The 25389-nt window shown below is 59.6% G+C and overlaps 2 protein-coding genes across 5 annotated transcripts in view; both read right to left on the reverse strand.

Moving 5' to 3' along the window:
• Positions 1-1595: 1595 nt before the first annotated feature.
• On the reverse strand, positions 1596-14753 carry PLA2G4F (phospholipase A2 group IVF). 2 transcript variants are annotated; one of them, XM_070054053.1, is made up of 20 exons: positions 14466-14753; positions 13659-13731; positions 13069-13205; positions 12839-12964; positions 12618-12658; positions 12365-12407; positions 11909-11975; positions 10144-10313; positions 9930-10058; positions 9742-9779; positions 9386-9521; positions 7559-7695; positions 7079-7301; positions 5810-5924; positions 5525-5662; positions 5331-5438; positions 3984-4178; positions 3614-3780; positions 2591-2777; positions 1596-2292 (listed from the first exon to the last, which is right to left on the reverse strand). In XM_070054053.1, the coding sequence occupies exons 1-20, from the start codon at positions 14583-14585 to the stop codon at positions 2033-2035; spliced, it is 2610 nt and encodes an 869-aa protein (XP_069910154.1). In that variant the 5' UTR covers positions 14586-14753; the 3' UTR covers positions 1596-2032. The 2 variants fall into 2 exon arrangements, with proteins under 2 accessions (XP_069910154.1, XP_002717816.2); XM_002717770.5 differs by having other exon boundaries at positions 9930-10043; positions 14466-14691.
• Positions 14754-16072: 1319 nt separating this feature from the next.
• The window catches only part of VPS39 (VPS39 subunit of HOPS complex), a 55255-nt gene continuing 45938 nt past the window's right edge, over positions 16073-25389 (reverse strand). For all 3 annotated transcript variants that reach the window (XM_008269136.4, XM_051822469.2, XM_070054052.1), the window contains 12 exons: positions 25084-25225; positions 24901-24987; positions 24319-24392; positions 23937-24035; positions 22445-22562; positions 21914-22042; positions 21217-21319; positions 20985-21030; positions 19886-20035; positions 19643-19777; positions 19322-19413; positions 16073-17757 (listed from right to left, as the gene is read on the reverse strand). In XM_008269136.4, coding sequence (XP_008267358.1) covers positions 17682-17757; positions 19322-19413; positions 19643-19777; positions 19886-20035; positions 20985-21030; positions 21217-21319; positions 21914-22042; positions 22445-22562; positions 23937-24035; positions 24319-24392; positions 24901-24987; positions 25084-25225 — 1251 coding nt within the window. In that variant the 3' untranslated portion in view covers positions 16073-17681. The remainder of the gene's footprint in view (positions 17758-19321; positions 19414-19642; positions 19778-19885; positions 20036-20984; positions 21031-21216; positions 21320-21913; positions 22043-22444; positions 22563-23936; positions 24036-24318; positions 24393-24900; positions 24988-25083; positions 25226-25389) is intronic.

Raw genomic sequence — 25389 nt, forward strand, 5'->3', positions numbered from 1 at the left:
GGAGGCTCCTGCCAGGCCTCCCCACGGACTCTGCTCAGGTGTTTGCCCTGGGAGGGGGTGGGGGGAGGCCTATCCCAGAGGCCACTCGTGGGGGAAGGGCAGCGTCCTGAGCCTTCGCTATGGCTGGTCAACCTATCCCTTCCAAGAACATCCTGTCTGCAATGAAGGACAACTCACTCAAACCCTCAGCAAATTAACAGCACCACCAGGGCCACGAGCTGCAAGACCCAGCGTCAGGAGAAGATGGGGGGGCGGTCACACAGGCCCGCTCTCCACGCTGCCCAGCCAAGGAGAGGAAGGGGTACGTTTTGTGTTCTTCCTGAGAGTGCCTACGAACCAGCCTCTGCCCTCACTCCCACCCCCCTGCCACCTGCAGCCGTGGCCCCAGGGCTGCCAGCTTACACAACTCCAGTGGGGAATTTGCATAGGAATGGCAGCCCTTGGATTGGGCAGTGCACACGTGATGAGGGACTCTGACGAGCTGAGGGACAATGGCCCTGCCCTGGTGTTTCCATGCAGCCTCAGAGGGAGTCAAGCTCAGGGCTGTGATCTTGTGGCCAAATCCATCCAGCCCAGGCACGGCATCAGCTCTGCTTCCTGCATGAACCTATCTGCCAGAGAGACAGCCCGGGGCTGGTGGATACCCTGTTGCTGTGCAGGTTTTCAGTGCAGGTGCACTTCTCACAGGTGGGGCTCTGTGGCTCTGAGTGACCTTTCTCAAAGGGCTAAGAAACCCTGGAGCAGAGCTGGGTGGGGGTGAGGATCACTGAGGCCGCAGGTGCCCATTCATTTGTTTACTGAGCACCTCCTAGGTGCCAGTCGCTGCTCCAAGCACTGGGGATACGAAAATCCCTCAGGGGGTGGTGGTGGTGGTGGTGGTGGTGGTGATTCAGGCTCCAGGGGCCAGAGGCACAGCTGGTGCTGCCTGAGGCTGGCCTCTGGGATGGTCTAAGAACTTTGGGAATGCTGAGTCCCAGGTGCTAAGAACCCTATGAGGTTCTAACGAACAAGGTTTTGATTATGTCAGGCACAACAGTGGGACCTGTGCTAAGCAGCCATGGTGAGGGGACAAAGAGGACCAGGCCTTACCCCATGCCAGCTGAGAGCACTGACACCCCACCCCCCGCCGGCCCACACTGCGCATGGCTGAATCCCAACGTTTGGAGGGTCCCAAGAGGGTCAGACTGGAAGGGAGAACCACACTTGCCCACATCCTTGGAGGTGTTAGCTAAGGAGGCAGGAACCCAGGCCAGGGCTCCCTCAGGCCCACGGCTTGCAGTAGACAGGTGCTCACTGGTCCCCCCCACTCACTAGGAACACGTATTCACACACATACGCATACACATGCAGGCACACATCGCTCTTTCCTGTTGAGTGGATGCCCCCTTACACACACCCTTTAGCTCCTGGGAATGGTTAGGCTGCGTTTGCCTGCAGGGCAGCTGAACCCAGGAGCAGAGAACGAGGCCCAAGTTTAAAGAGCCGGGAGACGCCATGCACAGCAGCCGGCAGGAGCCTGCCTGGGACGGGCTGTCACCCCCAAGGCCGAGCCGCCAGGAGAGCCAGGGGGAGAGAGGGGTGCGTGGAGTCAGTGATGCAGACTGACGGCCCCCATAGCCCCTGTTTATTCTGACAGCACCACATGGGGAGCACAGGCGAGGAGCTGGCACTGCGGGTGGGTACTTCTCTGCCTTCCAGCACCCCCTCCCGGGGGGGCGTGGTCAGAGTCCAGCCTGCACCTGGGCTCTCACGGCTCCTCTCTGGTGAGCACCAGGAGACCTGGGCCTTCTTGGTGCCTTCTCACGTGTCTCTGCACAGTGCCCTGGGAAATGAGCCCCGCTGTCTTCTGCCCAACATCTCCAAGGGGGTGCTGGAGAGGTGAACCGCTCTATTTCCTCCAAGAAACACAAGAGGAGGGCGCTGTCCTGTGTCCAAGGTGCAATTCTGCACGCTCCCAGGGTCCGGGGGAGCTCAGAGCAGGCCCCGGGGAGGGGGCTAGAGCATGCCCACCCCACCCTCTGCCAGCCCTGGCCTAGCGCCCCTGTCCTGTGTCCTCTCTGCCCGAGTCCTCCTGGCCAGCCCCACTGCGTCTGGCTTGCCGCCGGTCCAGAGCCAGCTGGAGGGCGCGCTTCACGGAATCCGCGTTGTTGAGAACATTGTACCGACTCAGGGCCACCAGCCGATCGAAATCCTCGGGTTCAAAGGTGAAGCTCATCGTGCTGTAGGGGGTGTCAGGCCCGTGGACCATGAAGTCCCCAAAGGCCTTGTCCACAGCTGTTTGCCGCTGCACACCTGTGAGGGAGGGAAGTGAGGCGACGCCAGGCTGGACACTTGGAGCAACCGGCTCGTAGCAGACAGCCACCGTGCCTGCCTTGCCCCCAGGACGTCCAGCTGGCTCCCTGTCCAAGATGGGCCCGCGGGGGCCCCCATGTCAGCTCAGCCCAGTGCGACCACTCAGATCCAGGAAGCAGAGGACAGCAGCGGGCACTCGGGCCGTCCAGAAGACCGGCCTTTGGGGTGTTACCCGGGAATGGCCTCCCAACACCCCAGGGCTCTGGAGTGCCGAGGCCCTGTGTGGCCCTCCCCTTACCTGGGGCCAGGTGCGTGCGGAAGGTGCGGTTGACCAGGGGGAAGTGCAGCACGATGGGTGCGCAGGGGTCCTCAGCCTCCGCAAACAGATAGCACTCTCGGGGCTGCTCCACGTCCTCAGGGCCCACCTCGATGCTAGGGAAGGGGATGCCCCGGTCCAGGCAGTACTGCTCTGTCTCCCGTAAGGCCTGCACAGGGAGGCGAGCCTTTGACCCGCCTGCCCACACCTGGGCTCACAGGATGCAGGTCTCAGCACCAGCTCTGCCTCTAGTGGTTGAGTGGCTTCAGGCAGGTGGCAACACCTTTCTGAGCCATCTTCTACATATCTAATGTAACAGAGGGAACAGCTCCTAGTGGGGCTTCTGGGAAGATCAGCAGTGGCCAATGGTGATCAACCGGCAACCAATGGGTGCTGCCATCACCATCACTCCTCCCGTACCCACCCACAGCCTCCCTCTCTGCTGCCCCTTAGGGGCCCAGGGTACTGCTCCATGTTCACAGAAGGTCCGAATTGGTGCAGGCTTTGTGCTTCCTCCTGTCCCAGACTGCCGCTGGGAAGAAAAAAGGTGGCCAGGGAGGGAAGGGCTGGCCCAGGAGCATGGCCAGAACCCACATCTGGATGACAACATCTGTCCATTCCCCATATCCTGTGACCAAGTCCCTCGTAGGATCTCCTGGCAGGGACCCTGATGACTCCACTGTTACCATAGTAATGCAGGACAGCAGGCCCAGGCCCAGCCTCGGGGCAGCCATCCTAAGCTAGGTGGGCAGGGTATGCAGTGGGCGGTTTCCACTGACCAGGGTGACTCCCGAGGGCCCCTCCCAGTCTCCTCTTCCTCTCTGTTCTGAACCCTGCATTCCAGTGCTGCCAGTAGTGAGCGCACACGCACACACACACACACACACACACACCCAGAGGGGTGCCCAGGCCGCCCTCACAGGATGAGCCCAAAACACGCACGGGCAGGCTGCCCCAGCAGAGCCCCTTCCCCCACCCCACCGTCCATGACCCTCCCTAGCTCACCTGAAAGGGGCTTTCCAGGGAGTAGTCGAAGGACAGGATGAGGTCCACAGCTCGCTGGGGCAGCAGGGCCAGCGGGAAGGGTGAGTTGATGGCGATGCCGGCATCCACCAGGTGCAGGCAGTCCCACGTGGGCGTGAGCTGGTTGGGTAAGGCGTCTCGGTGTGCGGCTGCAAGCGCAGGGCCCAGGGTGCTCGTCTCACTGGCAGTCCTCTGCCGGTTCTCCCTCCCACCCCCACTCCCCCGAGAGCCACGGCCTTCCCGCCTTCCAAGACCTTGGCCTGGCATGGTCAGCAGGTGACAGGAGACCATCAGGCAACCCCGGCCCAAGGCTGACCCTGGGAAGCCAGAGGCACAGGTGGGAAGGGGGCACCTTTCCAGGCCAAGAACTCGTTGCTGGCCCCGTAGTCCCTGTGCAGGCAGAGGCCCCGGGTGAAGTTGGGGCTGTCGGCGGCAGTGAGGCGGGAGGTGAGTAAGTCCAGCATGGCCTGGGAGAAGGGCCCCTGGTGAGTGAAGAGCCGCGTGCACAGTCGTGCCGGGTCGTGCACCTGCAGCTTCTGGCAGCCATCTGGGTAAGGGTGGAAACCATAGGGCAGCCGTGCATCTGAGGATCCTGACAATGCAGGCAAATGCCCACCCCGCCGCCGCCCAGGCCTTCCCAATGGCCTCACCTTCAAATTCCCCACGTTCCCAAAGGTGCCTATGATGTGGTTTTTATTCAATAATAAAGGGTCTCCCCTATTGCGGTTATTACTACTATGTGAAAGCCAGAGCAATAGAAAGACACAGAGAGGGGGGAGATCTCCCATCTGCTGCTTCTCTCCAGATGCCTGCAACAGCAGGAGCTGGGACAGGCCAAGGCCAGGAGCCAGGAGTTCCATCCAGGCCTCCCACGTGGGTGGCAGGGACCCAGGCACTCGAGTCATCACCTGCCACTTCCCAGGATGCACACTAGCAGGAAGGCCCACGTGTAAGGACCATCATGAGGATGCTTCCCCAGTCCTGTGGCTCACGGGGCAAGACCCTCAGTCACCCTGGGGTATGCAGCCAAAAAGAGAGGACTTCTGAGCTGTCCCCTAAGAGCTGAGTGAGGGGTCAGTGCTGCGGCATAGCGGGTAAAGCCACCACCTGCAGTGCCGGAATCCCTTATGGACAATGGTTCGAGTCCTGGCTGCTCCACTTCCAACCCAGCTCCCTGCTAACAGCCTGGGAAAAGCATCAGAAGACAGCTCGAGTGCTTGGGCCCCTGCACCCACATGGGAGAGCTGGAAGAATCTTCTAGCTCCTGGCTTTAGATGGGCCCAGGTCTGGCTGTTGCAGCCATTGGGGAGTGAACCAGCGGATGGAAGATCTCTCTATCTCTCTGTCTCTCCCTAACCCTTTCTCTGTAACTCTGCATTTCTAATGAATAAATCTTTAAAAAAAAAAAAAAGAGCTGAGCAAGAGACTGAGGCTAGAAAGTCAGGCAAGGAACTGCACAGAGGGCTCTCAGGGCCACTGAAGGGTCAGGGTGGAGGGGAGCCACAGCGGGGGAGGGGGTTAGAGTCAACCAAACACCCAGAGGACCTGGGCTGGGTCCACCTCAATGGAGCCCAAAGCAGAGACTGTGGGGGCGTGGCCGGTCACCCCTGTGGGCACCCGGAGACCTCCCCACCAAGCTAGCAGCCAAGGCCTCAGCCACCCCCTCGCCCATCCGCATCCCTCTGTGTGGACCCCGTACCTATGATGCTCACACTGCCCCTGTGCCTGTCCAGGAAGCCCAGGCCCGAGCCAGCCGTCTTCAGGAAGACCTCATCCAGGCTGGCAGCAAAGGCACTGCCCCACAGGCCTAAGGAGACAGGCAGAGCCCTGGTCCGTGTGAGGGCCCGACCGGGCCCCAGCCAGCCTGTCCCCTGCCCCGCAGCCCACACTCACCCTGCAGGTAGCAGAGGCGGGTCTCGGGCCGCACCTGCAGCAGCCGCCCCATGAAGAACTCGGAGCCGAAGAGCGCGGTGGGAACGTGAGCCCCGTACTTGGGGAAGCCGACCTCATGGGGGGTGAACTCGCACCACTCTGTGGGCCCACGGGAAGAAGGCAGAGGCACTAGGGGCTGCTCACCGGGCCCCTTGCGCCTGAGTGAGCCCACTGAACTCTGAGGACCTCGTCTGTGGCTTCGTCCCATGAGCACCCCCCTCTCCCTTCCATCGCCACATCACACACCTGCGAAGTCTTCCCCACTGACATTGGAGCAGACGTTGATGCTGGCGTAGATGGGGTAAGGGTTCTGAGCCCGGCTGACCGCTTCCTGCTGGTCAGACAGCTTGGCGGGGTTTTCCTGGGAAGGAAAGGAGGGAGGTGGCTTGACTTTTAGGGGTCTATGGTCCCCATCCCCAAGGCCCGAGGCTAGCTCATTGCAGTCACCGGTCCAGCGCTTCGGAGACAGCTCTCAGGGACGAGCTGCAGTCTGCAGCAGAGCGAGACCACTGAGTGCTGCAGACGGGTCCAGGGGCTTTGGGAACACGTCCCAGGGCAGAATGCAAGGGAGTCAGACTGACAATTTAAGAGCAGTCCCTGACAACCAGTCTAATTTATGATTTAAAAAGTAAATCCTAGGGCCAATGCTGTGGTGTAGCAGGTAAAGCCACCACCTCCAGTACAGGCATCCCATACAGACACTGGTTCGAGTCCCATATGGACACAGGTTCAAGTCCCGGCTGCTCCACTTCCAATCTAGCTCTCTGCTATGGCCTGGGAAAGCAGTAGAAGATGGCCCAAGTCCTTGGACCCCTGCACCCACATGGGAGACCTGGAAGAGGCTCCTGGCTCCTGTTTTCAGACTGGCTCAGTTCCAGCAGTTGTAGCCTTTAGGGGAGTGAACCAGCGGATGGAAGACCTCTCTCTCTCTCTCTCTCTCTCTCTCTCTCTCTCTCTCTCCCTGCCTCCTCCCTCCCTCCCTCTTTGTAACTCTGCCTTTCAAATAAATAAATAAAAGCTTAAAAAATAAAAAAAGATAATCCCTAGGAAACGTAGAAGAGAAATCATTTGTGATTCCACCCTCAGCTGACAACCACACACCAGCGAGTAGGGCAGCTGGGAACCCTCTCCCTGCTGACAGCCTGGGCCTGCAGTTCTCAGGGTAGCGGCCAGGTGGCGTGGCTTTGCCTCTGAGCCACAGGCTAGAATCACTTTCAAAACCTACCTGTGGGAGGGCCCTACTAGTGACCCACCAGAATCAGTATCTTTGGAAGTAGGGCCGGGCATGGGTGTCTGACAGGCTGTGCAGATGATTCCAATGACCACTGCAAGCTGGGCTCGCCCTCCCCAGGGGCAGGAGCATCAGAAAGGTGAAGCCACGTCAGCCCAGCCTAGTTTCTCACTCCTTCCCACCAGGGGCGCTCAGACCTCCAGGACAGCTTTGCACACCTGGCAGGGGGAGGGGGAGTGGGGCAGGAGGAAGCTGCCTGCATTCGTGTCTTGCTCTTCTCTCACCTCCTGGTACAGAAAATACTCGATGAGGAGGCCCCAGAAGTCAACGAGGGACACGCTGTGGCCACTGTCCTCCCGGAGCCCCAGTTCCTGAACGTAGTACTCCAGCCGCTCTGGGGACACTGCGCCCACCTTCCGGCTGCAGACCCGAGCCCGGGCGTGCTCAATGGGGCCCTTCAAGGCCACCTGGGACCAGGCTGGGTCCTTGTAGAGCGTGGAGATGCACCTGGGGACAGAAGGATGCCTGCGCATAGGGGCGGGTCATGCAAGGGGAAGGAGGCAAGCAGGAGACTCCAGGGGCCCTCCTCTCCCATCACTCTGTTGCCCCAGAGCCTCCCCAGCTTGGAGGAGCCCCTCGGCCCCTCCCTCCCCTCCTGGATGCAGGCGCCCCGCCCCACCCAGGCACTCCATCTGAGCACCAGGGCGCGCTCCTGTGCTTTCCAGGGTCTTCTCTACTCCTCACCCTGCCCCCACCACACTCACCAGGTGGACCCAGAGACCCCACTCAGGTAGGTCACAGCGTCCAGGAGGCCGAGCTCCTGCAGCCCTGCCAGGCTGCCGTACAGGGACGTCATGGCTCGGGTTCCACCGCCAGAGCCCAGCACAGCCACCACAGGTACCTGGCACAGCAAGGACAAAAACTACTACTTCCGTCATGCAAGAGGTCTTCCGAGAGCGCACGGGACATGCTTGCTGTGAAACAACTATGCACGGACCGACAAAAAGTTACCTTCGAATTCCATTTTCCATGGACTTTTTAAAGTCCCCTCATGTGCGCCATTCTTCTAAGAGCCTTACTTGTATTTTCTCATTGAAAAGACGAGGGCACAGGAAGGTTAAGTGACGTGCCCAGATCACACAGTGACAATCCATCGAACCCAAGCCGTATGCTCCAGGGCTGACTTTGACCCATGAGACCAGGGAGGCATAGTTGATAAAGTACAAGCAGACAAAGCAGGGTTTCTTGGTGCTGTCAATATTTTGTACTACTGCATGTAGGACCAGATAGTTCTTTGCTGTGGGATGCTCGGATGTTGGAGCGAGCTTAGTGGCACTCCTGGCCGTTAGCCAGTAGCTGCCGGAAGCTCCCCTTAGCTCCCCCCATCCCTGAAGTGGCAGCAACAATGTCTCTAGACGTCAATGAATGTCCCCAGCTGAGAACACTAAGCTGGGATGATGGCCTGTTTGGGGACCCCATGACCTAGAAGCCAGACGCGTCAGAAGCCCCCAGGTGCTAGGGCCCTGGGTTGGAGGGGCCTGCTGGGGGCAGAGCTGGAACTTTTTGGCTGCTGGGCTTTCGCACGAAGGTTTGGTGCATCCCACCCCAGACTTCCAGTTCCTTCCCCGTCCTTTTCTGCTGGGAAACATGGTCTCCCCCAGCCCCAGCTTGAGGAGGACACTGCGAGGTGAGGTGGGGCAGAGCAGCACGTGGGCTTCTCCGTGCTGGGCACAGCCCTGTCCCACGTGCAGGGGCAGCAGGGAGCCCCGGGCGGCTCCTGGGCTGCACCGGCTGTCTGCCAGCGCACCTCTCCCCTGCCAGCCTCCCCACCGCAGCTCAGCCCCGAGCTGCCTCTCCGCTCAGGCGGCCTCGCACCTGCCATCTCCAGACTCCTTGGACCACTGTGGGGGGAATCAATCATGTCCCCGCCTCCCTAGATTCCCATGCTGAAGCCTAGCCCCACAGGTGACTGAGTTTGGAGAAAGGAGGTAATAAGGGAAAATGAGGTGTTCAGGACGGGACCTTAATCCAACAGCACTGGCATCCTCACAAGAGGAGGAAGAGACGTGAGAGTACTCTCTGTCCCTCCCTCTCCCTCGCTCCCTCTATTTCTCTCTCCTCTGCTCCCCTCTCTCTCCCTCCCTCCCTCCCTCCCCCCCTTTCCTTCTCCCTTCCTCCCTCCCCACCCTCTCTCTCCCTCTCCCTCCCTCCCCACCCTCTCCCACAGAGGAGAGGCCAGGTGAGATCACAGTGAGGGGGGCTCCCTCAGGAACAACCCTTGGGCACCTTGACCCTGGACCTGCAGCCTCCAGCGCTGTGAGGACGTACGTGCCCGTGGTTTAAGCCACGCAGCCCAGGGCAGTCTGTCACAGCAGCCCAAGCAGACAAAGCTGTCCACTCTTGGCCAGCGCTATTTAGCCCTCGTTCCTGGTGGGTCCTTCCTTTTGACCGTGCCCATCAGGGCCAGCAGATGGGCCTGCTCTTTCTTCTCTGCTCCCTGTCCTGCTCCAGCCACGCAGGTCCACTCAGGGGAACAGGCCAGAGATGTGGTCCCAGCGGCTCTGGGGTCGGGTTCCTCCTCTGTTCCATACCTGATCACTGTCTGGGGCCTCATTCAGGCCCAGCACCTGCTGCAGGGCCCTGGCCACGACCTGCTTCCTCCTGTCCAGAAACTGCTGCTCCCCGTCACAGAGGCCAAAGCCAAGGCGCAGGTCCAGGTCCCCAGAGCTGCCGGGGTGGGGGAGGTAGGGGTGTACCAGGTGACTGAGCAGTGGGGGAGGGCCCAGCTCACTCTTCCCAGGAGCAGACCTGTGCTCCCTGGAACCCCTTAGAAAGCACCCAAGGGACTGTTCACGAGCAGGGAACAGTGGGTGCCCCTGGCCTGGGCGCCTGGGCAGGCACACCCTGGGGGAGCACCCCACTCTTCCAGCCTGGAGTCCCGCCTTACCTCATCTCTGCCTGCACGCTCAGCGCCACCTCCAGGCCCTGGAAGAGACAGCAGCTCGGCCCCAAGCTCACAAGCAGGATCCTCCCAGGGGAGTGTGCTCACCACCTGCGCCCCCTGCTCGGACCCCTGGGTGGTCAGGGGACAGGCTGGCAGGGGAAGAGGGCCACAGCTCCCAGTCCAAGCCTTACCTGCCCTAGGACCACGAGGCGCTGCTCCTCCCTGCCCAGGGGCAGCAAGGAGAGCGGGATGGTCCCCTTGCCCAGCTGGAGAGTTTGAGCCTCCAGCTCAGCACTGGGGTCGCCCTGTGGAGAAAGGGACTGGCCAGGACCTCAGTAGCTGGCAGGAAGCGGCCTGGAGGCGGCACCGAGTCCACCGCTCGCCCTTGGCCTTGGGGCGGCTCACCTGCAGGACCACCCGCTTCTCCCCCAGCTCCACATCCAGTCTAGAGCTCAGCACTGGGTTCACGTGGAAGGTGAAGGTAGGGGCGAGGCCCAGCTCCGCGAGAGGCTGCAGGGGTAGGAGCTGGGGCTTCTCGCAGGCCCCAGGCACTGCCAGTTGGATCTGTGTCACACCTGAGAGCAGAGGGCCCAGGTGGATGATGGAAGTGGGGGGAGGGGTGCAGGTGCTGCTCACGATGGCACTTCCTGGGCCTTCTCTTCTCCCAGGGGGTGCCACTCATCACCCACTCTTACCACACTGTGGCCCATCAAGAAGGACCCTTGAGCTTCCTCTAGCCCTGCCCACGTCAGACCTGGGCCCCTGGGGCAGATGAGAACACACAAGGGCCCGGGGAGGGGCAAGGCAGGACCTGCGGAGGGAGAGAGCCCCCGCCGCTAGCCTGTGGGGCTGGCGATGTTCAGTATGTTAGTTATACAGTAGATGATTATATACAATTCATTCCCTAATTGTTGTTATATATTAGTTACCAGTTTTTAACTAGCAGTTTCCCCGTGCAAACTCTGTGCTCACTGCCTGGGGCCCGGGTAGGGAAAGGTTTGTGGGCAGAGAGGAAACCAGGAATACATGGGCTGTGAGCCCTTGGGAGGGGGTAAAAGGAAGACTGGGACCACAGTGTCCAGAGGAGGGGCAGGCATCCCGGGGAAGCAGAGAAGGAAAGAGGGGCGGGCCTGTAGGCCAGGGGGCACAGGGCTGTTTCCTGCCCTCTTCCAGCCTTCCTGGAAAGGAAGTCGGACCCCAGAGAGAACAGGCCAGGCAGAGGGCCCACAGCCAGCCTCACAAGAGTCCCAGACCCCACACACAACACCACAGCCACAGAGACCCCGCGGGTCCCAGGATGGGAGACACCTCAGGAGCAGAGGTGCAGCCCGGGCCCCCCTACCCTGCAGCCCCGCCCCGACCAGGCGAGACCCTTGAGTTCCACTTGGAGCCTGAGTGTCACGAATTAAAAGAGGATGATAATTGCACCCACTGAGTTGTTAGGAGGATTAAAGGAAAAAAAGTCTAAGTGCTCAGCCCACGCCTGACTCAGGGTGAGCGCTCTGCTCTGTGTGACTGAGGCTGGACTCAGCCCGCAGGCGTGGCTCCAGGGGCGCCTTGGCTGTGGCGGCCTCGGCTCCAGGCCCTCTGCAGCGGGCTGGGTAGCCCTGGACCTTCACTTCCCCGGGGGAGGCGGGCTCCGGCTCCCCCGACCAGTGACCACCCCCTGCCCTCTGCCTTGGAGCTGCACTGGTGACTCGCGCTGGCTGGTGACACATGAGTGAATGACCAGGAGGTGACCAAGCGCTTGGACGGCTCTTGCTCAATTGGGCTTGCTCTCGTGTACCTTTGTGATGTCTTAAGAACAAGTCCAGGCTGGCATGCCAGTTGCAGAGAGGAGAGACATATGGGTAGAGACAGGATACCCCCTCCCCATACCGCCTACAGCCCTAAAGCCCCCGCTGACCACGGGGTGGGTGCGTCAAGAACCACAGCTTGGGGGCCGCTGAGATGCTGTGTGTGTGTGGCAGAGCCATCGCTGACTGATGCAATCTCTACACTTGGACACTTGTAGGGACAGGAAGTGCCCTCCCCCCAGAGACCATCCGTCCCTCCCTGGGTCGGCTTTGAGTAGTGGAAGACATAAGACCTTTCTGCTCCTCGGCACCAGCAGCCCCTCCCGGGGTGGTGGGGGGAGAAGGCCAGACCCAAGGCCGCTGGCCGGACTCACCGCGCTCTCGAAGTGAGGCTATCCCGTCTCTCCCTAGGGTGCCATGGATCTTCAGGCAGGGCTGGGCCTGGGGAAGGCAGAGGCCCACGGGGCCAGACAGCCCATGGGGTCCGAATCAGGGGGAGAGGCCGGGACAGGGTCCAGGAAATAGCTCCCCAGGGCCTGGCCCCCAAGGTCACATCCAGCCCCTCCCTGGGCTCAGTGGAAGTGGCCCCTGGTGGGACAGGGAAGTGGGGGATCCCCATGAAGAAGCCATGAGCGGCTTCTATGGCAGTCTCAGCACCAGGATCTCCAGTGAGTCGTGTGCAGTGCATGAAGAGGGAGGAGCCTGGGTCCCCGGTGATCCACCTGCGCCCAAGGCAGCTTCCTGTCCTCTGCCCAGACATCACTGGGCTGCTCCATGGTCTCCTCCCTGCCCCTGACCCGGGAGGCCCCAAGGGTGCCTTCCCCACTCACCACCAGGACTCCATTGGTGATGACTTCACACGCAGGCACCTGGCTGCAAAGCAGGATGGGCTCACAGGCCGTTCGGCTCCCTTGCAATGGCTGTTACCGTAACAGCAGGACCAACGCAGCCGCAAGAGCCCAGCAGCGGGGGAGACCCTGGGGGCGGGGCCCTGTTGGCCACCATGCAAACAGGCAGCAGCCGCAAGGCCAGGACGGCCTCTCAGGCCAGCACAGGAGGTGGGGACCAGCTGGGCATGCTCACCTCTTCTCCAGAACAAACTCCACCTGCAGCTCCTGGGAGTTCTGCACGGGGGAGCAGGGGCACCGGCTGTGACGAGCCTGCCGAAGCCTCTGGGACTCTCACTGCCTCTCGCTGCCCCCAGGCCCCGTGGAGGAGGAGACTTGTGGCTCTTTGTGGGCAACCGTGTCTCCACGCAGAGCACCAGTCTCTCAGGTATGTGTGCCAGGCCCCATTCAGCTCACCTGGCTGTCAGGGAAGGTGTGACTGTAGGGTTGGCCGGGCTTGAGGCTCCTCAGGTCAAACAGGTACTGGGAGAGCTGGTCACTGTCCAGGACATCCTTGTCATAGAGGGTGAGTTCCAGAACATTCTGGGAACAGGGCAGGTGGGAGGTGGGAGACCGAGGCAGGACAGGAGGGCAGCACCCTGGAGGCGCTCCTCTCCCTCCCGCAGCCCAGCCCCCACTGGCCTCACCTTCACAGCACCGTGGAGCTGGTAGCGGAAGGTCTCGTTCCACTCGGGGTCGCTGCAGTTGGCCACCGTTCTGGTCTGGGCGGGGCAGGGGGATGCCGTGGGCAGCCATAGCTTCACGTAGCAGTCGGCTTTGGACACTGCACAGGGAGGGGGTGTCAGCCTCAGGCTGTGATGGCTGCAGCCTTCCTGGAGGAGGTGGGGAGGCCACCCACGTGCCGAGGCGGGCCAGCAGTGAGCTCTGCCAGGTGTGCCTCTCACCCAGCTGAGCGGACATTCCGGTGGCCAGGGGCCAAGGTCAGGTGCCAGCACAGGCTGTGGAGTAATTCCCAGAAACTTCCTGGTTCAGGCAACAAAACCCCTTCACCGCGAGCAGTGGGAAGGAAGGGCTTACGGGGGCAGGCGTCCGCTTGTGACAGAGGCCTCACTCTCTCCCTGAAGGCACGTGCTAGACTCGGGGGGTCCGAGCCTGCTGCCTGCCCCTCACCACGGGTGCCTCTCCACATGATTTCAAGGTGCACACTCACGCCAGCTGAGCCCTGGGGAGGCCCCAAGGGAAGGCAGGAGAGAAGGGGTGGGGAGGGGTCACTCACAGCGGTCTGACCCCTGGATATTTCTGGCCCTCAGCACCTTCACCTGGAGGTCGTAATAGGGGTGCGTTTCCCGCTGAAACAACGCAACGGCAGGGGCTCAGTTCCGGGAAGCGTGGGCCTGCTCTCCTCCCTGCTGGGGTTTCCAGCTCCGATTTTCCCACGGGGTCACAGAGCAGCAGCCTGGCCTGCGTTTATTGATGTCGCCGTGCAGGGAGGCCTGTACCCAGGAGGCCTTTGCAAGCAAGGGCTCAGTGTCTTGGTTTTAAGTGGGGTCCCTGCAATCTGCCAGGCCTGGGTTCATCCCTGAGCTGTGGACCACCATCTGAGCTCGTTAAGGGGATCACACACCACTACCCTGAGGCTCTCTGGGCCTATGTGCCCTGGGTGTAGCTTGAGAGCTGCAAGAGCTGGAACATAAGCATAAGGAGCTTAAATATTAAACAAGGAAGCTGTGCTATATGCACCCCAGCCATGGGCTCCTTGACCGGGGCTAGCGCGTGGCAGGTAGGTGCAGGGGAGCCGAGTCACAGAGCAGACTGCAGCCTCGTGGGAGGGAAACCCCTGCACCCTTCTCCTGGCCGTGGGTTCCATAGCTGGCCGAGAGCATTCTCGGCAACACCCAAGGCAAATGTCCGCACTGGCAGGGATTATTGTCAAGGTCCTGGCCAGTCTCTCTAGTTCCAGCTCTGCCAGCTCATCTGGGACAAGTAAGTCCCACTGGAAATCAAATGCCAGCCCTGGCGCGACCCTCCGTGCTCAGGGGACAGCAGCCCCCAGAAGTCCTGCAGGTAAGGTCAGGTACCTTACCTGCGGGTGCCTCCACGGAGCCTCCCTCTTCACTCTCTTCTCTCTCTTCCGCAGCAGCACGGTCCCCACGAGGGGCAGCCCCTGGCCTGCCAGCCACCGAGGCCACAGGTCCCACAGCATGGCCAGGCAGCCCAGCTCCCAGCAGAAAGCCTCACCTGCCTTCCAGAGCTGCCCTGCCCCTCCCCGGTCCCCCTGCTGCAGCTCAGGTCTGACAGGTAGCTCAGGGTGGGGAGGGCGGAGCACCAGAGGTGGCCTGGGCTGGGGCTGGAGGTGGGGTTTGCCAGCTCCGGAAGTGCCTGAGGCCTCATTTTCCCAGGTAGGAGCTGGCTGGGTCCCTCTCCACAGGACTCAGGTGAGCTCCCAGGTTGCAGCTGGCAGCTCTGAGCCTCGCCGCAGGGGCAGACTTCCAGGGCGTGGGGAGGCCCCGGCTATGTGTATTCCTCCCAGGTCCTCTGGGACAGTGCCTCACAGCCGGCCCAGGGAACGGCAGCTGAATGAGGCCTTTGCTGCCCAGGCTCCCCCAGAGGTCAGAAAAGCCTCCCCCCAGCTGCCCTGCGAGGGAGAAACGTGCACGGCTCCGGCTCAGGGTTTCACGTGCACTTGAAGGTGCTTTCCTCTCGTGGCCTCCCTGCTCATCCCCCAGACACAGAGGGCCTGCTGCTTGCAGACCTGGTGGCGATGGCACCGGGGCCTAGCCATAGCCTGAGGACTTTGCAGCCTCCCTGTGGCTTCGGCCTGCGCCCTGTGCCGGGATCAGTGCAAAGACCTGAGTGACTCGAGGCACAGGCAGGGATAAGGTCAGGTTGTACAAGCAGGAGGGGGCAGAAAGCAGCACTTCCGGCCCTGGAGCTACTGAGACTAGTGCGGTCCTCCCGGGGACCACTAGAAGGGGGTGGGGCCTTGCCAGGGGCCACTGCGTGGCCGGGGACTATGTGGTTCACTGGGACAGTCTCCAGGCACAGAAAGGATGTCTGGGCAAGTGAACTGTTGGGAGACACATTTCGGTTCTGCAACCAACATCCAGTCATCCCTCTTTCCCAAGCTCTGCAGCTGGAGGCTGAAGGAACATCCAATGAGGTGATTCCAATGAACCAGCTGGGCAAGCTCAGACCAGAAATTCCCAGAACTAGAGGTGCTGTGACTGCCGGTGGCCGGGATCCAAGGCAGGGCGTGTGGTTGTCTAGGTGAGGAGTGATGGACAGGGGTGCCCAGGGACCCACACTGCAGGATTCCAAGGCCCAGGGCTGAGGGTGGCAGAGCCTGGGTTGGGAGCCAAGCTCCTGAATACATGACAGGCTTTCTGGACTGCGCCATTCTCTCCCAGAAGCCACCTGCCCAGTACCTCATCCATCCCTGTCCTAGCCGGTCCATACCCTCACATGACCCTCTGGGTTATCGCCTGACGTGATGGGGAGATGCCCAGCCTGTGAGTGACGACAGCAGGGTCCCTCTCCGTGCTGCCAACTCCGCTGTGGTCCACAGAAGCGCTGCCCTGATTAAGCCACTAATCCCCCACTCTTCACGGTTCCTGGCTAACTTACTACCATCCATGGTTACTGCATCAAAGCGCACGGGGAGGGGAGCAAAAGACACCTCCATAGGCGTGGTTTCTTGCTTTGCTCTTTATTCTGAGGGCAGCCTCCGTCTCCAGCCTTCTCTGTGGAGGACAGAGAGTCTTGGGAACAAAGAATGGCGTGTGGGAAGCGGGGTCACGTATGAAACCGGAACAGAAGAAAACACGCGTTCTGCACTCTAGCGCTTCAAACACAGATCGCAGCAGGGACGGGCCAGCACAGCAAGACCAGGAAGCGGGGCCGCCCCGAGAAGCACAGCCTGAGCCGGCAGACTGGGCCTGGGCCAGCGCCGCTCCTTGTGGGTGGGGGTGGCCGCTGTGTGACTTCCTTCTCCACGCGCCGTTCTGCAGGGCTCTTGGGGAGTGCTGCCCAGCCTCATGGGCCTGAGCAGAGCACCCCCACCCCCAACGCTGTGAACAGTGCTGCCGGCACAGGGAGCACGCCAGGGAGGAGCACCTCCCCTTAGCGTCAGCAGCTGGGTCACCACAGTATGACTGCAGCTGACAGAGGACAGGCACAGCCCCCACCCTCACTACCACTGAAGACATTGGGCCACCAGTGTCTGCAAAGACACCAGGCCCCAGCACTCTGCCCCAAGCACTCTCGAGATCTGGCGCGAGTTCTCTTCTCCCTGAACACCTCCCCAGCACAGCAGCAGCCCCTCGCCGTCAGCCCTACCTGACTGTCCCCTGTGTGCAGCAGTCTGCTCTCCTGTGAAACTAAGCTGGGCGATGACAGCCGGGCCAAGCTCTAAGGCAGGTGCACAGGAAGCGGCTGGAGGGAGAAAGGCGGCCTGAGCACGAGGACTGAGCTCCCAGGCGCTGCCCCAACCCACCTGCCTGCTGACGCGGGAGCAGGTGCCTCTGCAGTCGTCTGTCCAGAGACTGCAGAGCCGGGAGCTGCTGGGCCCCGCGGGGAGACCCCGAGGCCCTCTCCTAGACAGAGAATGGCACTCTCCTAAGCTCTCACACATACAGCATCCGGCCAGAGAGGGTGTTTCCAACACACTGGATGATCCGTTCTCCAAGTATTCCTACACACTGACACTTCCTCTTGCTTCTCACTTGACCTCATTGAAATATGAGTTACCCGGAGTGTGGGAGAAAAGCATGGCAGTGAGGGGAGAGGCAAAGGAAGACAATAAATAGTGTGAAGAGACTGAAGCCTGGAGCTGTGAGTGGAGCTGGAGACCAGAGGGGACACGGGGGACAGCCGCGCCCCTCAGGAGCCACACAGCCTCCTGTCTGGTCTGCGCGGCCGCAGCGAGGCCTCCTGAGGCTGCGCACTCATCTGAAGAGAGAGCCTCAGTGAGCCACCGTGGTTGGGAACACTTGCAATAAGTTTCCTTACGCAGGTGAAGGTGTGCAAAGGCAAGACGGTGCACCTCCTCCTGTCCAGCAGGTGGTAAATTCTCTGGCATTGCCTGCAACATTACGGTATAAGGTATAACTAATCTCTTTCTATTTAAAAAGCTGGCAATGCCAGCCCATGAGTCAGCGACGTTCCAGGCGCAAGGCAGCCAGTCGTGTCCAAACGTGGAGACTCCCGCTGGTGGCAGCCCCCGGCTCCTTAAGGCTGGCCGCTTCGTGGCCTCTCTGGGATAGCCGAGCTGTCCATCTGCTGAATGCTCTGGATGCTGGGCTCAGGTGTCAGCTGGGTTTACCTCTTTAGAACAGAAGTAGTGCACGACCACTCCATTGGGGTATCTCGCAAATGCACTGCAGGGAAGGAAACGGCGTGGGGGTGAGGGCTGCTGCCAGTCCCTGGAAGAGGCCCCTTACCCAGAAGCCATCCTGGAAGCAGCACCCCTAAAGCCCCAAGAACACTGGGTCACTGTAGCCACCAGCTCTGCCTAATAACAGAACAGAGGGTGAGTGACATACAGGTGGAGTGCATGGGTATTTCTTATTAAGTAACCAAGGCAACACACAGCAGAGGTGCCAGTCACAGCCCAGGGCTCAGCCCGGGCAGAACGAGATCGAATACTCATCAGAACTCGTGTTGGGATGGCGCTGTGGTGTGAAAGGTAAAGCCACGGCCTGTGATGCTGGCATCCCATATAAGTGCTGGTTTGAGTCCCCAGATGTTCTACTCCCGATCCAGGAAAGCAGTAGAAGATGGCCCAAGTGCTCGGGCCCCTGCACCCACGTGGGAGACCAGGAGAAGCCCTGGCTCCCAGCCTCTGCCTGGCCCAGCCCCAGCCACTGCAGCCATTTGGGGAGTGAACTGGAGGATGGAAGACCTCTCTGTCTCTCTGTGTCCTTTTCTCTCTCTCTTTCTCTCTAACTGCCTTGCAAATAAATAAAATAAAATTTTTTTAAGATTTTTTTTTGAATTTGACAGGTAGAGTTACAGACAGTGAGAAAGAGAGACAGAGAGAAAGGTCTTCCTTCCGTTGGTTCACTCCCTAAATGGCCGCCACGGCCGGCGCTGCACCGATCTGAAGCCAGGAGCCAGGTGCTTCTTCCTGGTCTCCCATGCGGGTGCAGGGCCCAAGCACTTGGGCCATCCTCCAATGTCCTCCCGGGCCACAGCAGAGAGCTGGACTGGAAGAGCAGCAACTGGGACTAGAACCTGGTGCCCATATGGGATGCTGGTGCCACAGGTGGAGGGTTAACCAAGTGAGCCACGGCGCCGGCTCCAATAAAAATAAATTTTAAAACAAACAAACTTGTGTCAAGTTAATTCTAACCAAGAACAGCGAGGTTAGGTTTGTCTAAAGAAAAGGCTGGCTTGGGGTTTTACTCAAGCCATAAAGTAGCAGGTGGAAAGATCTTTTTCTTCCTTTAGACCAGGGGTGGGGCCATTTGGATAGTTGTAACATCATTCGCAGGCCACATAAAACAATCAACTTAAAAGATTAATCCACTATAGATGTACTGAATTCAAGTCCTGCCTGTGGTGGCCTCAGCAGGGCCAGACCAAATGATTTCACGGGTCTCATACGGCCCACGGGACGGACGTTCCCCAGCCCTGGCTCCAGAGGCTTGTCAGCACGCAGCTGTGTCACACACCCTCTGGCTGCATCAGAACTTCCAGCTGCCAGAGGAAGACCGCGCTGGGGGCAAGAACTCGGCAGCCCCGTGCCGCGCACTTCAGGGCTGCCCACCGCCCACAGCCGTCACGGCTTGCTCTCTGAAGGCTCCCAGACCAAGGGTGGTCAGGACAGCCAGTGGCTGTGCTGTCCCTCTCGGGTAAAGGGCAGAAATCCATCCCGAGTGTTCTCCGCGGGCCACCCCTCCGCCCGCCCCTCGTCGGAGCACTGGTGTGGAGGAGGCTCACCTGTTCCCAATCTTCTTCTTACACACCATGCACACCTTCTCCTCGGTGATGATGCACTTCACCTGCTGGTGTAGGATCCGCTCTTCCTGGACCTGAAGAGAGAGACGGGGAGAAGCTGCACGGTGTGGCACAGACACGGAGGGCTGAGGCTGGCACTGGGGGGCTCAGCCCCCACAGCCGTCTTGCACATTTGCTACTCAGCATCAAGCCCGCCACTGCTGTGCGGACACATGAGGCCGCGCCTGGGTTGGAATGGGAGAGGTGCGAGCTGTCTCAGACTGAAAGACAAGAAGCCTGCCCTGGCATCTGGAAGGGCCGTACCCTCAGGAACTCTGCATGCAGAAGGTTCTTGAGCACTTGGTTGAACCGTTTCTTTTGTGCATTTTCTTCCAAGACTTTTTCCAGAAAGATGCGTATGTCATTGATCTGAGTGTTTGCTGGCAGAAGGTTGATGGCCTGGGGACAGGAACAGAGTGAGGCTGGGGACCTTAGTCCCTGTCCCCACCTGCTCTTCTCCTTTGCGTTCCCCACAAACACCGCCATCCCCCCGAAACACCCTCTGACCTTGGTGGTGTCCAGTTTGCTGTGGTGCAGCTCGAGGACCTGCAGGGCAGCCTGGAGGTTGGCCTGTGGCTCCAGCAGCTCCAGCTTAATTGGCCCTAGGCAGTGAATGCTGGGGGGCGACAGGTACATCCGAAGCAGGGAGAGATACACCTGTCTCACACAGACACAGCCACGGTGTCAGGCTGGCAGCAGCCCTCCCAGTGCCCCCCAGCACCGGGCACCCCTAAGGGTCACCAGTCTCTCAGAACTGGCATTGTGGCACAGCAGGGTAAACAGTTGCTTGTGACACCAGCAAGTCCTGGCTGCTCCGCTTCCCACCCAGCTCCCTGCTAACGCTCTAGGGACAGTAGCAGAAGATGGCCCAAGTACTGGGGCCCCTGCCACCAATGTGGGAAACCTGGATGGAGTTCTTGGCTCCTGGCTTCAGCCTGGCCCAGCCCTGGCTGTTGCAGCCATTTGGGAAGTGAATCAGTGCATGGAAGATCTCTGTCTCTCTCATTCACCCTCTCTCTCAAGCTTTCAAATAAATAAATAAATAAATAATCAAATCTTTATGGGGGAAAACAAAAAAGATGGTCAGTCTCTAGTGACAGCGGCAGGGAGCACGAAAACCTATCAGTTCCACCTTTTAAAGTCTTGGTAATGGGGCTGGCACTGTGATGTAGCAAGTAAAGTCATCGCCTGCAGTGCCAGCATCCCATATGAGCACCAGTTCGAGTCCTGGCTGCTCCACTTCCAGTCCAGCTCTCTGCTATGGCCTGGGAAAGCAGAAGATGGCCCAAGTGCTTGGGCCCCTGCACCCACATGGGAGACTCAGAAGAGGCTCCTGGCTCCTGGCTTTGGATCAGCACAGATGGAAGACCTCTCTCTCTCTTTTCTTTTAAAGACTTATTTATTTATTTCAAAGTCAGAGTTACACAGAGAGAGGAGCAAGTGAGGATGTAGGGTCACCTGTCGGCTCCTCATGCACACACCAGTCGGCACTCCGATCCAGCCCTGGCTCAGGCAGCAACACACCCGGTGCTGCTGGTGGCCAGGTGTGGGGCAGGGGCAGGGGCAGGGGCAGGCACACCGCTCCTTGGGCAGGGCCACTACTTACATCTTTGTTGCCATCTTTGTTTTGGTCATAGTGTTTGTGGCAGTACCTGCAAGGGAGAAACTGGTGAGGGCAGGCACGGGGACAGGCCACCCACGAGGCTCATTACAGCCAACACCAGGGATCCCTGGTCCCACGGCAGAGCAGGCAGTGGCCTGCTTAGCCTCTCCTGCCGCTCACCTCTCGGGGCCCTCTGTGCAGGCTCTGGGGAGGTGGGAGGCGAGGGCCAACTTACTCCTCAGCCATCTTGGTGTCCTTCAGGACGTGCACGTAGATGAAGAGAGCTTGCTCGTGCTTCCCCATGCGCCCCAGCAGCAGAGCTCGTTCCTCCAGCAGGCCTAGGGAGGGAGGCGCCTGAGTACCCATCCCCGCCGTGTGCAGACAGGGCAGGCGCTCCGCGGGGACAGCAACGGGGGCCGAGGCAAGAGAAGAGGGAGGTGTGTGTTACTGCCATCACTTGGACTTTTTTCCCAAGGAGAAAATCACTTCAGTGTGGGAAAGCGGGGAGGGGCTTTTTGAGGAGGGACTCCATCCTGTCCTTGAGTGGGAGCACGCAACAGCCAGGGGCAGAACCATCTCCCGCCCACCCACACGGCACTCCTGTCCGGTGCCTGTACATCACATCAATGTGTCTTTTTCAGACACATTATGCCAGGCTACAAAAACTGCTAGCAACAAACCTGGCCAAAAACACATTCTGAATCAATTAACAGGTTGCATGATGGCTATCAATTAGCATGTGGTTCACACCCAGAAACCCAGGAAAAAAAAAAAAAGGAGTTCTCTTAGTCACGGTTCCACAGTGAGTCTTCAGGGAGCAGGGCCCAGAATGCCCGGCTTGCCTAGGCTCCCTGTGGGAGGCGGGGGTGCAATGCTAGCAGCTCCGGCCCACCCCCGGCTCACTGGCTGCTGGCCCCACGCCAGACACTCACCATCGAAAGGGAAATCACAGATGAGCCGCCCTGGGTCGTAGTAGCTGGAGATCTCCAGGAACATAAGGAGCTTCTGCCGGTACTCTCCCAGCTCCCCCTCCTCCTCCCCAGCAGGGACCGGGGTTTTGCCTGTAGGAGCATGGCCATCGTGAAGTGGGGCTGCCGGGCAGCAAAGTGGGCTCCTCAAGGGGAAGGGGGCGGGGAGCAATGGTGCAACCACGGGATCCCAGAGGCCTCCGCTGCGGCACCTTCCAGCAACTTCTTTGAATTTACAGGCCTGCATCAGCCCAGGGTTAAAAATAACGCAAGCAGCTGAGCAGAGAAACCCTGGAAGGCAAACCTGCTTCTCACAGGCACAGCTGTCCACCTCGCAGACAGAGCTGCTCCTTCCGCCCTCCCCACCCCGGGGGCGGGGGGTGACTCCCAGAGACGTGCAGAGGGGCCCAGCAGCGCTCGGGCCACGCGGCTCCCCGGCTCCTCTAAGGGACTTCCCCACGGCTGGGCTGGGCCGGCCTTGACCGCGACCGGTACCTGCGGGGAAGGCCAGGAGATACTCCTTCATCAGGCCTTGCACCTTCTCACAGTACAGCTGGATCAGGCAGTTGTGGAACCGCGAGCCGGTCTCCTCCCACACGTGGATGATGTGCTCCTGAGGTGAGAGGTGCATCCGCCTTGTACTCTCTCTTCCGTCTCCCTCACACCCAGATTAGCCCCTAATATCACTGCCGAGATGATCAAGCGACAGTTCCGCTCAAATCATCACGAGGGGCTAACGTTGTAGTACAGCGGGTTTGGCCACTGCCTGCAACACCGACACCTCATACTGGAGCATGGATTTGAGTCCCAACTGCTCTGCTTCTGATCAGATCCAGCTCCCTGCTAATGCATCTGGGAAGGCAGCAGATGATGGCCCAAGGGTTTAGACCCCTGTACCCATGTGGGAGACTAGAATGGAGTTCCAGGCTCCTGGCTTTGGCTTGGCACAGCCCTGTCATTATGGCCATTTGGGGAGTGACCCAAGGCAACTCTCTTATGAACTACCTTTCAAATAAATAAATAAAGTACTTGGGCCATCTTCCACTCCTTTCCCAGGTGCATTAGCAGGGAGCTGGATTAGAAGAGGAGCAGTGGGGCCAGCGCTGTGGCGCAGTGGATTAAAGCCCCAGCCTACAGTGCTGGCATCCCATATGGGTGCCGGTTCTAGGACCGGCTGCTCCACTTCCTATCCAGCTCTCTGCTATGGCCTGGGATAGCAGTGGAAGATGCTGAAGTCCTTGGGCCCCTGCACCAGCATGGGAGACCTGGAAGAAGCTCCTGGCTCCTGGCTTTGGCAGCCAACTGGGGAGTGAACCAGCAGATGGTAGATCTCTCTCTCTCTCTCTTTCTGCCTCTCCTCTCTCTGTGTAACCCTGACTTCGAAATAAATAAATAAATCTTGAAAAAAAATTATTCTTTTATTCCTCCTATACCTGACCTAGACTTAGAAGGTGTTGACAAAAGTAACATTTCCAGCTTGGTCTCCTAGGATCTTCTTCACTAGGAGCCTGCGGGGCTGGTGCTGTGATATAGCAGGTTAAAGCCCAAGCTTGCAGCACCGGCATCCCATATGGGCACTGGTTCAAGTCCCGGTTGCTCCACTTCCGATACAGCTCCCTGCTAATGTGCCTGGGAAGATAGCAGAGGATGGCTCAAGTGCTTGGGCACCTGTACCCATGTGGGAGACCCGGAAGAAGCTCCAGACTCCTGGCTTTGGATCAGCTCAGCTCCAGCTGTTACAGCCATTTGGGGAGTGAACCAGCGGATGGAAGATCTTTCTCTCTCTGTCTGTCTTTACCTCTCTCTGTTACTCTTTCAAATAAACAAAAATGAATCTTAAAAAAAAAAAAAAAAAAAAGCATCTGCCTTCCATTTCTACCAATCCACCAAACAACACCGACTCCAGGTCTGAACCGCCTGGTCAATGAACCCGGAAGTCCTGGATCCTGGTTTAAAGCTTTGTAGTGGCAAGTCAAAAACAGCTTACCAGATAAGGAATAGCCAGACCCTTAAAATTCTCTACTAGGAAGCTGAGGACCCGATCGCGTGGCAGAGACTCCACCTCTGGGAGATCTTCAGTAAATATCTGTAAGAACAACCCAGGCTCATCTCACCACACACACACATACACACATACATACACACATACACACACACACATGCCACAGCATGGGTCAGCCGGACACACGGAAGGCACCTCTAGCTAGTCTGTGTGGGACACACTAGGCCGCAGGGCCCCTGTTTTCCCGTTTCCCAGGTACCCTTCCAAACTCCAAGAAACTGCGTGAATCCTTCCTCTGTCTCCCACTGTTTCAAGTAAAGCAGGACCAACTGGGTTCAGATATATCCCAGGGACTCCCCCCACCTACCTTCAGCCCATCTTCTGGGAAGTCTCTCAGCACCCACATTGAGTAGGAAAAAATCAGGTGCAGGTTTTCTGTGCCTAGAGGAAGAGGTAGGATTTAGCAGCACTGAAGGCCATCCTGCCGGGGGAGGCAAGTCCAAGCCATAGCCGCTCGGGCAGCTGGCTCTGCCGGGCGGTTACATGCAGAGTGGCTGTCATGGTTCCACCAGAGAGGGACGCCCATGCTAACTGGAGGAACACAGGTGGAGGGCACCCATCAGCCAGAAGCAGAAATGGAGGGAGATCAGCTTCCTCTGAACAGGAAGCTGACCTCAGGGCAGGCATTTGGCCTGGCGGTTAAGTGCCCGTGTTTGAATCTTGATCCAGCTTCCTGATCATGCATGCCCTGGGAGGCAGCAGGTGATGGCTCAAGTGGCTGGGTTCCCGCCACCCACTTGGGAGATCCAGAGGGATTTCCAAGCTCCTGGTTTTGGTCCAGCCCATCCTCGGCAGGCATTTGGGGAGTAAACCAGAGGAAAGTAGCTCTGTCTGGCACTCCCTTGCCTCTCCAATAAATAAAAATACATTTTAGAAAAGCTGGCCTTACCCAGATGCTGCAGGTACTGTACTGTCCTCTCATGACCTTTCAGCGGGGAGTTGGCTTTCTTGGACTGGTCCACGAGCACCTGCAGAGCTGGCATGAAGCCCAGGAGCAAGGTCAGGGGCTTCTTCCCCGAGATGCCCAGCCCGGAGAGGACTGGCCCGCCCCGCCCCACCCCGCCCGCGGCACCTTTCTCGTGCAGCCCCTTCTTCTCGTACAGGATTATCAGCTCGCTGTACTTGTGGGCCTTCTTCAGCACGTGCTCGCTCTCCTCGATGTGGCAGTGGTTGTTCTCCAGGCGCAGCAAGGGCGCCACCAGGGCCACGTTGGTCTGCAGGGGAGCAGGACCTCAGCGGGAACGGCCCCCTGGGAGCCCCACCCTTCCCTGGCCCAGGCCTGCTCCAGGCTGAGCAGCCGGGGTGCAATACAAGCAAGAGGCAGCAAGCAACCCTTCTGCAGGACAACAGGCGGCGGCTCTCAGAGCCTCATGCCCTC

Source organism: Oryctolagus cuniculus, chromosome 12 (assembly GCF_964237555.1).
Source record: "Oryctolagus cuniculus chromosome 12, mOryCun1.1, whole genome shotgun sequence".
Taxonomy (NCBI): domain Eukaryota; kingdom Metazoa; phylum Chordata; class Mammalia; order Lagomorpha; family Leporidae; genus Oryctolagus; species Oryctolagus cuniculus.